Genomic DNA, 13,672 nt, shown 5'->3' with positions numbered 1-13,672 from the left:
TTTTTTTTCTATTATTTTTTTTCAATAAGTATACTAATGGAAGCAAAAAATTATGAATAAAAAATAATTTCTATAATATTAATTATTAGAAAATTAAAAATTTTAATTTGTTGTTTTTTAAAATATTTTTTAAAATATATTTTTAAATATATTTAAATCTCGTTTAAATTATTACTTTTTAAATCTTATTTTTATTATATTTTAAATGCGAATTAAAAATTCTTAGAAGAATAATTATCTTTATTGAGAAAATCTCTATACATTTTAGATTTAGTCTATTCTAGATGTTAAATTTCTTTACTTAAAAAAATGTTATATAATAAAAAATATTTAATAAAAGCAAAAGTAAATATTGTAAAATACCGAACAAGAATTTATAAAATGATAATTTGATTAATGAAAATGATAATTTGAATGATTTGCGATACTTACTATGAAATTTATTTAGATTTTAAGCTTATAAATACAGCTTATACAAATACAAAATGATAAACGTCTCAAATCATAATAGTCATTAATATTTTTGTAATTTGTGATTGTATCGATTAATTCAAAAATGAGTGATATACTGATACTTGTGATTTCTGCTAATTATTTATTTAAAAAAAAAAAAGAAATATGATGTGAAGATATATTTGTGAATGTGTCATCGAAAAATTTCTTTTCAAAAAAAGTAATACATAATTTGTTTAATAATATTTATATAATAGTAATTTACATATTACTATATTTTTTTATAATTTCTCTTTGCTATTAAAAGTTACAAATAGCAAAGTTACAAAAGAATCAATTGATATAATTTTATATTGATATTAAGTTAAGTTTTCAAGTAAATTCTGAGAATTATAATTTTAATTTTTTTATACTATTTTTTATATTATATTTTCTTGGATGGAATTTACTCAAATTACTGCAATTATTCATATATTAAAATATAGATAATGTCTAGATAAATTTCAAATTATGTTATATTTATATTATGTTTAGATTAAATTGTGATTTGAGACTTATAGACTAATAATATGAAAAATATATAAAAAGTTTGAATTTTTATAGATGTTATTTTTTTGAGATTATTAGAATTTTTAAGGTCATTGTGCACGATATATTGAGATACTTAACAGAGAATATAAAGTGATGTTACGTGAGTGTCATTTTCGTTTAGATCTTTGGAATTCTATTTTTTTAGAAACATTTCAGTATAACTGGAGTGTAAATATGATTTGAGACGATATTTCCTAGTTATATTAATCTCAAATGATAATTAACATCATTTTACACTCTAGAAAATTTATTACAAACAGTCATGGATTAGTTTTCTAGGAATAATAAACTCTATAATCATAATCCTCAGTCTAATTCTAGGAATTTTCCTTAGATTGGAGGTGTTACATAATCAAGAGGCTGGTCTGTGGTCATTGGCCGCTAACCCATGGAAGATCCGCAATTCTTCAAAATAAATATGGAAGAAACCTCAGAGGATATGAGTATTTTATAAAATTCAAAGAAAAATTAAAACGAAATTATTCGAATTATTGAATAATCCAATCTAAAAAAATATTGAACTATCAAACTATTAGAATGTTTACTCTCGAATTTACAGAATTTTTAGAATCTCTTAAATTCACACATTCATTCCATAACGAACTTTCATTGGATTTTGTTCTTTGTTCATTTAAAAATTTTAAATAAAATTTTATTAACAACAGAATTACATAATAAATCAATTTTATTACTATATATCATAGTTCTATGAACAGGCTGTTAATATTGGCAAATTAATAATGTGCAATAATTTAATATTAATATTAATATTGGTATTTCATTTTTTCAAAATCTAATTATATTTTTTAAGATCTAATTATATAATATTACTTCTTTGATCTTAAATCAAAATAAAGATTATAATTATATATTATTATAAATATTATAATTATATTATAATTAATCTTTTAGAATTAATAATTAGGAATAATATTATAAGTTAATAAATTTGTTTCAATAATTGTTATATATACATATTATCAAATATATATATATATGATATTTTGTATACATTTTTACACATTATATTTAGTATATACAATGAATATTATATACATATATTTCTATATAGTCTTATATTTTTTGTTAAGATTCGAACTCGAGTTCTCTTTCTAGATTAAGAAAAGTTACGTGCAAATCCATTTCAATGAAGAATAAATCAATACATGGACATATTCACTAAATATATTTTTATGTATAATTCGAAAAGATAAATACGTTTCGTTCTATCTTTGTCTCATTTTTAAATTTAAATTTAATTTAAACTTAATAAATAAATCTATTTATTGTATTTTTGTATTGTATATCAATTTTGATTTTTGGCTTTAAGCAACATATTTCAAAATTATTAAAATCGATAGTATTGTTAAAATATTATCTCATCAACAAATTCATTAAAAAAAAAAATTTGTTGCTATTGTTTCATTCTTAAAGAATATTATTAATAGAAATTCCTATCAAAATTGAAATTGATCAGTATATCATAAAATGAAACTAAAATCGCGATAGTTTAATAAGTAAAATACAAAATAACATTAAGCATAATTAATAATTTCAAAATTTCTTTGAAGAATTTTATTTCATTTAAATATCATAATTCAATATTGTTTTTTCAATCATAATTAATCATTTATGTACGCAGTTGCCCATATTCGTTATGCGTATTCTACTGCTATCTAGTTGGACAGCAGCCCGAGGAAAGTCAATGTCACGGCATACAAAAATACTACTATTCGGCTGGCATCGGGACGCCGTCTGAATTCTGATCCGTGACCGAGATTCTCGATCAGTCGGGATTTCGCGGGCCACGTAGTTGCGGTGTTGTTGTTGTTCTTCCTTGGCTGCATCGCATAACATTGAGACGTGCTTTCCGCCAAATGCCCAATTTCACGTATTGCCTGTGGTGCTGCTGCCGGCCCTTTGATCGATACTTATCGAAGCGCGGAGATAAGTTCGATTACGTCGAGTATATACCTTTGTATCAGGTGAACACGCTTTATTGAATGGTATATTACACACTCTATTGCAGTATAATATATGTAATTGGTAGATGGACCATTGATGATATTTTTCTCGATAATTTTTTTTTTGTATTTTATTTAACCCTTTGAGTAGTGTAGGATAGTATGTACTATCCTTATTATGATTAACTTTGGTAAAGTTGGTAATAGAATAAGTAAAGTGTAAATGATAGAAATTCTGGATAAAATATATTTAATGAATCATTTAGTTATAATATTTAATTCAATAGTTGAAATTTAACGAACTCCATGAAAAGTATTATAATTTGCATATTGTTTGTACAATTAAATCAGAATTTAATCAATTAAGTTTTAAATTGTTCAATAGAGATATATTAATTAAATATTTTTTATCTTTTTCTTGATAAAAAAAAAGTCATAAATTGTATAAAAACGTCAAAATTTTTGCTTTAAATATTAGTTAAATTTAATTTCATCAGTATAAAAATATAATTAATAATAAAGTATTAAAGTAAAAAAAAAAAAAGAATATTTCATCTTTTATAAATATGTAACTTTTAATATATAATAATGTTATAATTCAAAGAAATATATAATTTATAACCAAAATTGCAACTTAACTATTTGGAACTCAAAGGGTTAATTTATTTTAATCAAAAAATTTTTAAAATATTACCACGAAGTCGATAAGTATATGTTTTGCACAGTTTTGTTTCTGTTATTGTTGAATGATTTTTCTTCTTTGTATATTATGTTTTTTAATGTATTTTATATATTTTGATTTGATCAGTTGTTTGAACTTGTTTGAACACGTGTGATAAAATTTGCTTGTATTTTGATGGAATATATACGAATTCTCATATTAAAATGGGAAGTTGTTATAACGAATGAATATTTTAGGAGTAAAAGCTGGGACATTTCGAGTATCTGACTTTCCTTTGGCCGCTGTCCAATTAGTTAAAAATATGTAAGAATATAAAATCTAATGGACTTTAATGTTTTTATGAGTTGACGAGATGTTTATACATTATCATATAATAAATTATATTATGAGAAAAATAATGTTAATTATTATGAATATTATAATGTAACCAATAATATTAATCTGACATATAATTTTCATAAAAAATAAAATTTAATTTATTTATTGATTTCCTTGTATGTAAAATAAAGAATTAAATAGATAATAGATAATAGATTAATTGTAAATTCTGATAAATTTAATTGTTTTAATAATTTTTTAAATGAGTAGTATGAATGAAAAAAAATAATTTTTACTTTTTATATACTTTTTATATATGAAATAATTTCAACATATAATTAATTTTTTTATTTTATATTTTTGAATGAAATGTTCCTAATATTCACGAAGAAAAATTGAAATAATTATATTTTAAAATTAATTATTCTTGTATTATACTTTAATTCTTAGTTTCTGATTAAAATAACATATCTTATTTTCATAATATTTAATTACATATTAATCATATAAAATAAATACATCTATATTGTATAATATCATATTGTAAAATATTCCATTCTTTAAAAATTCTATGAAAAATTTTTAATAAAGTATGCAAAATATAAAGAAGTTTATGAAAGCGACTGTATTGAAAATGATTTCATATTGGTACTAAACTCGGTTTTCTCTAGTTTATGACGCAAGATGATTTCTTTTATATTGTTTATAGTAAAAGAATTTTTATTATTTTTATTATTTATATTTATATTATTATTTTATTTTATTAAGAATTTTATTTCATTATTACTGGAAAATTCTAAATATATATTCAAAATTTATAGGTTTGTATTAAATAAATATAAATAAAATAATGAATAAAAAAATATTATAAAATTATTTTAATTATTAGATATTAAAAATTATAATTTCTTAAGCTTTTCTTTTATTTATTTTTAAATCAAACATTTAAATTAAACATTTTACATTCAAATTAAACATTTAATATGTAATTTTCTTCATTTACGTAATATGAAAATGAGAAAATAAAACTATTAATAAAATTTTCATGTTCTTGATAATTTAAAACATTTTAATTATATAGAGTCATTTAATTAATTATATGTTTAATTTATTTATAAAATATTATTGTATATAAAAATGAATTAAAAAATATAATTTTTTATTCAATAATCAATATTCATTATTTAATTATTTAATATTCAATATTTTTTCAAATTGTACAATCAAATAATATATATTGTTATTGAAAAAACTCAATCTTCATCTTCAAATTAAATGAAAAAACGAAATATTAAAAAATTAATTATTCTATTTTATGCTCTTCCTGTTTACTAAACATTTTTCGTTTGAAACATTTTTTTGTATAAATAGTTTACAAATTATAAATTCAAAAATTAAAAAAAAAAATTGAATGATTTATCCTGTGACTTATATAATGATTTATATAAGAAACATAGTTAAATGTTAACAGACAAAACAATCTAAACGATATATTATAGCTAAAAAAATATTCCATTATGAATTTTATAAATTTCTATGATTAGAATAAAATCATATTTTCCTAACTTTGCATTAATAATTTAAAATTCATTCAATTTTAAAAATTCATAATCTTTATTAAACATATATATGTATGTATATCTTTTATTTTATTTTTTAAACTAAAAATTATAAATATATGTTTTTATACATTTTTCGTTTAAAATTTCGTTTAAAAAACAGAAAGACATTTTAATTTTAAAAATATATTAGATTTTACTATTTGACTACTATAAAAATACTAATTACAAAATACATATACATAATTAAGTAGAAAACAAATATGATATATTAACTAAAATATTTTTTCATTGCAAATTTCTCATATAAGATTCTTATATAAACCTATAAATATGGCGAGACCCACAATTATATAGTATACAATCGCCCACGCGTAAAATCAGCATGCATAAAACTGTAAGAAATCAGTACTCGATACTAGATAGTTGGTTGAGGGCGAACTTCTCTCACGAAATTGTTTCGCAACACTAAACTCAACTTGAGAACTTTCACGGGACATGGATGAACTTTCTACGCCTTATGCCGACGATGTTATCAAGGCTTGGATTTATCAGAAGGAACGGGTATTAGAGCGTCACTTAATGAGGTCGAGATGAATTAAGCTGATGATGTGAGCTTTTTTGGAACAATGGAGCAATAACTCTAGTACTTTAGGTAATAAGCCTCTCTTAGATTGGAAGACGTCTGAAGAATCTGTTTCAGATTCCATTGGGATATTCTGATTTTTATTCTATTTTTTTTTTTGTTGAATTTTCGTTTATTGAAGGAAAAATATGATTTAAAGAAATTAATAAAAATATGATTTAAACAAGAAAAGGAAAAATATGATTTAAACAAGAAATTAATAAAAATATGATTTAAACAACAAATTAATAAAAGTATTATTTTATTTTTCCGATAATAATGAATTGATATGAATTAAAAGATGAAAATGTTTACGATTCACGAATATTTATTTTAAATTCTCTTTTTTTAATAAACAAAAAAATTTTAAATGTTTTTAAAAAAATTTTAATATAAATTTAAGATGAAATACATTAATAATTATTCTTTGATATTTATTTTGCACATAAAAGATATTTTTAATAATAAAAAAATATTAAAAGAATCCTATCAAAAATAATTTAAAATAATAAGTACAATAAAAAAAAAAAAATTTCCAAAAGAGAAAAAAATTTCTTTCTTATAAGAAATTTTACTTGATTTTTAAATACAGATATGATGGCTAAAGCATTTATATAATTTTTTATTTTAAAATTTTTAAGTGTTTTTATTATCAAATTTTACACTTTTTTCTAATTGTATGAATATATCATTAAATGACTCAAAATTTAATATTCGTGGATTTAATTAAATATGCGATATTTTTATTTCTTTTTTAAGATGATTTTAGGTAAAAAAATATAAAAGTTGGTATACAAGAATACAATATTGATTAAGACTTTTATTAAGTTATAAATAATTTAAATTCGCATTAGAAATAGAGATAGATATAGAAAATGAACTACATTCATCTAATGTGAATTTAAATTATTTATAATTTAATAAATAAGTTTGAATTAACATTTTTATATATGATTTTTTTGTGTGTGTACAATATTTTGGTTTTTAGAATTGATTTTCCAAAGATATTTTATAAATAAAAATTAAAGTAGATATTTTATGAACTCATTGTATGATAATAGAAATAGAAATGGAGAAACAATGTTTCATTAAATATATAGTACAGGTATATATATTTTCATAAATAGGAAAAAATAAAAATAAAAGGAATATAATAAAAAGAATTTAATGTTATATTTTATTCTAAAATATTCTTCATTTTTTAGTTGATAACTTTTTTTAACCATTAACCTTTTATAACGAAATTATATTTGAGAATTATAATGAGGTATCCGATTGCAAATAATAGACATAAAGTATATATAGTAACTTGATCATCTGATATTATCATCTTCGCTTACATCAATATTATTTTAATATCAGTATTATTTGTAGCAAATAAGGATGAAATAAAAATGTTTTTGAAAAAAGTATATTTTGATATTATTAGATTTTTTGAACGAAATATTTAAATATTTAAATATTATATTATTCCTTCAAATTTGACAAAAGTCGAATTAAAATATTTAAAATTTTTATATATATAAACTTTTTTATAAGGAATGTGAAGCTGAATATGAATATGTAGTGTAAATTAAGAAATATATATATATATATATATATATATATAAGTCAATTAAAAAATAATATTTAATTTTCATTTTATTTTCTATATACAGAAAATTTAACAATCCTCTTTTCTTATCAAAATCATTTAATCTTTATTTGAAATTTTTATCTATAGATAATATTATTGATATAAATCGAAATAATCTTATATTATTATTTTGTATAATAAAAAAATAAATACTTATACATAAGATATATATTAATAAAATTGCATATCATTTGCAAATATATATATGTATACACACATATAAAATATATATTAAAAATTGTAGCACAAATAATAAAATAATTTATTATTTTATTATTTTATTCAATTGATCTTAAATAACAAAGTATATAAAATAAAGCATACAATAAAAATAAAATATATGAAATGAATATATAGTGAATAATAAAAAATTGCACATAGTGTAATAATATAATAATAAATAACAATAAAATTAATATATAATTAATAAAGTAACACAAATAAAATATATAAAATACTTAAAAAATATATAAAATATTAAAAATACGAAAAAAAACAAATAAAGCAAAATACACAATTAAAACAAAATGTCATTAATATCATGAAAATAAAAGTACATATGATAGGAAAACGTATGTATGTATATATATATATATTCTAACACTGTTACAACGCGATTTCACACATCGATCAGTGGCATGAGGACACGAAGGTCGAGTCAGCCGACAAGCCTCGTAAATCAATTTCAAGGGTGCACTCGTGTAAGCGTCAATGCATTCCGCAATAGATTTCGACTAAACGGGTCAGAGAAAGATCTGACGGTTCTGAAATTCGGTGTAAATACGCCAGATCTGGTCAGCGTACAAAGCGTTTTGGAGAGATGTAACATCCATTTATAAATGCGGGCCCAGTAATTGGCCCAGTAATGCTCCTTCAAGAAGAGAATTCTGACGATTTTTGTAATGAAAACTCGTCGTATGCTTGAAACTCGTATTATAGCAAATTTGTGATTTAGATTCCTAACAGAACGATTATTTTTTGTTGTTTTTTTTTTTTTTTTAACTGAATTTTAATGGATTTTTTAATTCATGAATATTTAATTTTATTTAATAATTAGATTTTATTTTATTTAAAAGTTTATAAATTTGTAACAGTAATATCATTGGATATAAGAGAAATATAACTTTTTTAATCTTTTAAATATATCTTTTGACAATTAATTTAAAAATCCTGGAATTTTTCAATATCTTTGAAAAATTAGATTACTGAGAGAAATAGATAATGAAGTTAAATAATTTATCATATATAAATCATATATAAATTAAATGATTTTTTTCGTTTAATTAATTTTATTTTCTTTTTTTATGTATATTTATGTATACTTTCTTTACGTATATAAGAGATTTTTACGATTTATACTATATATTATATATTATATATTATGATAAATTATATTATGATAAATTATATATGAAGTTATTTTCAATTTTATTATTTACTATAAAATTACTATAACATTAATAACATTAATAAAACATTAAATATTAATAAAACATTAACAAAATAAGAATAATATATGAAAAAGATTCGAAATTCGCTTCTGATATTTATCGAAAATAGAAAAGGCATTGTTTCTCATTAAAAATATTAAATATATTTATATATAATCTTACATATAATCTACCTATATTATTCGCTTACTTTTTTATTTTTTCTTAATTCTTATTCATTTTTTATCATAAATATATAATTTTGTTTTACATTTGTTAAGAAAAAAAAACAAGTATTTGATATCTCTTCTCTTTCATTTAGATTGGTAGATAAAAATTTATATTAATTATATAAACATTTTTAGAATATATATTAACTGTTACATAATTCTAGTAATAAATTGTAATAAATCTTAAATTCTGTAATAAATAATATCAATTATTATTATATTATTTGTATAGTTATAATAAAGTTTTATAAATATTAATTTAATAGCTAAATTATAGAATATAGAAGAGATTGAAAAGAATTGATATATTTTTGAAAAAAAAGATCATAAAAAATATTAATAATATTTAATGATGAAATTAAATAATACTTTAATGATGTTTTTACATTTTATTTTACAAAAACAAATATAAATTTTTTAAATTTAGAAAAAAATTTATTATAAAAATATTTTTTTGTAAATGATATGATAAAATATCTCAAATATCTTCTCTAGATATAGAAGAATTATTATAATATGTTGTTGATATATCATAATTGTAGAAAGCATAAAAACAAAATAGTTTATTTCATATAAATTTTACAATAAAACATTTTCGTTCGAATATTAGTATGCGTGTGACGCCATTTGAAACATATGGTATTGAATTTAATAATTCAATTAATAATTCAATTTATTTAATTTCAAACATATATATAAAGAATTGTAATAAAAATCTTCATTTTTGTGTACATTTTTAATGAGTGTTTCATTCTCAAAATAAGATTAATATCATATAATTATTATTATATAATGTACTAAAGACCATAATTAAGATTTGCTAAAGAATTTGCTTAATAAATATTTTGTAAATAATTTTTCTTCTTTGTTAAATTTAATAATAATAATTTGTTATGAAATTTGTATGTATATATAATAATAATAATAATAAATATTAATTTTTAATAGAATTTTAAGATACAGAAAAAATAAAAATTTTGTATTAAAATATAATTGTGAGTCTTAATTTCAAAATTATTTATGTTAATTAAAAGTAAAAATTATGAAATGATCTTATAATAAAAATTAAAAATTAATTTTTAATTCTTTGTCATTTATTATGGATATTAATATTTTGTGATAGAGATATATTGAATCTATTCTATATTTATATTATATTTTATAACATATTTTGATAAGAAAATATGAAAGAGCATAAAATATATTACACAATAATATAAAGTATGAATATAAAATAATCTACGTTGTTTTATGATGCGTTTCTTAAGTTTCTAAAGGCAATTTCTAAGCAATTTTTAATTCAAAAACTGGAGTTTCAGACTGAAAATTAAGATAACTGCATAATTAAATGAGCAGAAAATACAATGAACATTATTATGAAAATTAAAATAAATATAAATACTTAAAAAAAACCTACAGAGCTTAATATATTTGCTTTCATGATAATTAAAATGAATGTTTATAAAAAATTTAAATTCACAAAAATATAAAAAGTATATAATATTCAAAAAAAACAAAATAAAATATATGTTTAAATCATGAAACAGATTTTTATTCCATATATAATTGTGTTTGTAAAAATTTATATTTGCATAAATATTTGCAGTCTAATGATAATAAATTTTGTTAATTTGTTAATTATAATAATTGTGTTATTAATTGTTATAATTATTATTAATTATAATCTTTTCCTATGAAGTAAAGTGTAAAATTGCTTTTCAATGAAATTTATCAATCTATACGACGTTTATTCATTTCTAGTTATGATACCTCTGAAATAGTAATATCGGCTTCCATCCATGATCCGAGTTTAGGAAAACGCGTAACGCGTGTAAGCGATAAATATACCATGAACGTTGAAATATAGCAAATGTCACAGGCAATTGCAATTAAATTAGTCTGCGTTGTCGATAATATATTCGTGAACATTGTTGCGCTACTTAGTCTTCACTATATATGGGGTGTTTCTTATTATCAACATATATTTCGTTATTTTTTAATAATTAAAAACGACACATGAATTAATTTTTTTAAATAACATTGCATTTTTGATTTTACTTTGCTCAACATAAATTTTTATATTATAAATTAAAAATATTTTTTTTATAAAATTAATTGTTTATAAAATTTTATATTTTATTAACTATGTAATATTTTTAAATTAATTTTATCTTTTATCTCTCTTTTCAAAAATTTTATAAAATCATTTTTTATTAACATAATAATAATAATAATAATAATAATAATAATAATAATAATAATATATGATAATAATTTTAATTTTGCATTTAAAATTTCTAAATTTTTAACACGTTGACTACTATGCGTGTTTCCGAAATCTCTTTTAGGCCACGCGCGTCGCTGTACCAAGCATAGTCTAGGTACTCTCACTGATATTTTAGTAATGCGAATCGTTGGTGATCACAAGAATCATCTCTCGCATCATTTCCATCATTACATTCCTGAGGTCTTCACTTGTTATTTCTATATGAACAATTCGAATTTTTGTCGAGTAATAAATGATATAACTTTTAAAATTTCTGCCCTAATTCGTTTCAAATAAAAAAATAGAAGAATTATGTCTTAGTGAATCATAGTAGCAAACAACAATTTTTTGTCCAAATTGTCCTTACCAAGCTTTGTATAGAATGCTTTAAAGTTTTATATTCTAAATAATTTTTTTAATAAACCATTTTTGTATTATTTTTATAACAATTCAATAGTTTTATTACATCCTGTTAAATATTTTTCTAAATATCTACAAAGATTACTTATGTAAGTAGTTAAATAAGTGTTATCCGAATGTGGATGACGTGGCCCGATGAGAACTTTTACTATCATTAGAATATGGATTACGCGGCGGTCAATGTGTTAAAAAACTTTTAAATTAATTTTAATTTTTTGTAGAATTTTATTTTTTATCAACTTCTATTTTTCTTTATATTCTATTTTTTAATTATTAATTATAATATTTTTGAGTCTGTCATTTTTTTATAGATTTTTCCAAAAGAACATTATAATCTTTCTTATTATTAAAAAAAAAGTTTTCATATTTATTTTTAAATTAGAACTTTTTCATTTAGAAAAAAGAAATAAAAGAAGAAATGAAAAAAAAAACAAATTTTTAAGATTCAAAAAAAAACCTTTTTAGTTTCAAAAAAAAAAAAAAAGAAAAAGAGATGGGGGAGGTGGGGGATGGAAAAAAAAATCATTGCAGATGGAAAAAATATATTGCAACTTTCCGTCCTTCCATGAAATTTTTTATCCGGTCGAACAGCAATAAAAACCACCTTCGACATAATTCGCATGGAATACACAGTATATTTGAAAAATTTACATTTTCCGTCCAACTGAGGATAATGTTTCACGGGAAAATATGATGGGACTAAGCGACTGTACATCGAAACAATAGCGCGAGACGGTCGCATTTGTGCTGGGGACACACATATCGGTGGTACACTTCTACGTATTGTTAACGCAAAGTATGATGCATAAATGCATGCGACATTCAAGCTATGAGCAAATCCAAGTTAGGTGCATCTTCCATGATAAACCGAGATTGCATTTTTCGTTATCTTTCTTAAACTGTGATTAAAATTATTCGTTATCGTAACAATTAAAATCATTCGTTATTAAACGCAAATGATTTATACTTAGATTTTGCTATAATTTTTTTTCTAAGAGGATTTTTAATTTTTTTAGTATTCAACCATATTAGATATATTTCGCAGAATTTATCTTGAGAGAAATATCTTGAGTCGATATTTTAAATATACATTACATTACATTATATTTGTATATATTTCATTGAATTTCAAATAATATTATAATGTAAATGTATATATTTGTATGCATGCGATCACTTTATTGGATAAATAAAAGATGCTTTCGTTTTGATTAAATGCAATAGTAACAATATCAAGATTAGAAGATAAAATTTTATTATAGCTTTTTATTTATATTATTTTATTGAAAAATAAATACTCTTTTGTATTTCATAAAATATATTTGATTTAAAAATAGTAAAATATTTCCAGAGAAGAAAAATTTGTTTTTTCATTATAAACTTTAATGTATGAAAAGTAATTTTAATCCAATTTAAATCTAATATTCGTAAAGCGGCCAGAACTTGTAATCAATATAGGATTATTCTATTCAAGGTAAATGAAATAATTATCAATTGT

At 20.1% G+C, this 13,672-nt stretch overlaps 1 protein-coding gene across 6 annotated transcripts in view; it reads left to right on the top strand.

Annotated features, from left to right (window-relative positions):
* Positions 1 to 13,672, top strand: part of LOC411463 (PH and SEC7 domain-containing protein 2) — a 139,999-nt gene that overhangs the window by 68,369 nt on the left and 57,958 nt on the right. Inside the window, exon 1 of one of the 6 annotated variants that reach the window (XM_026445493.1) lies at positions 2,598 to 3,029. The exons of the other annotated variants lie outside the window; for them this stretch is intronic. Coding sequence (XP_026301278.1) covers positions 2,922 to 3,029 — 108 coding nt within the window. The 5' untranslated portion in view covers positions 2,598 to 2,921. Of the gene's footprint in view, positions 1 to 2,597; positions 3,030 to 13,672 lie in introns of those variants that run through there. 6 annotated transcript variants of the gene reach the window in all.

This window comes from Apis mellifera, linkage group LG15 (genome assembly GCF_003254395.2).
Source record: "Apis mellifera strain DH4 linkage group LG15, Amel_HAv3.1, whole genome shotgun sequence".
Taxonomy (NCBI): Eukaryota; Metazoa; Arthropoda; class Insecta; order Hymenoptera; family Apidae; genus Apis; species Apis mellifera.
This window is presented reverse-complemented; position numbering and strand designations above follow the sequence as displayed.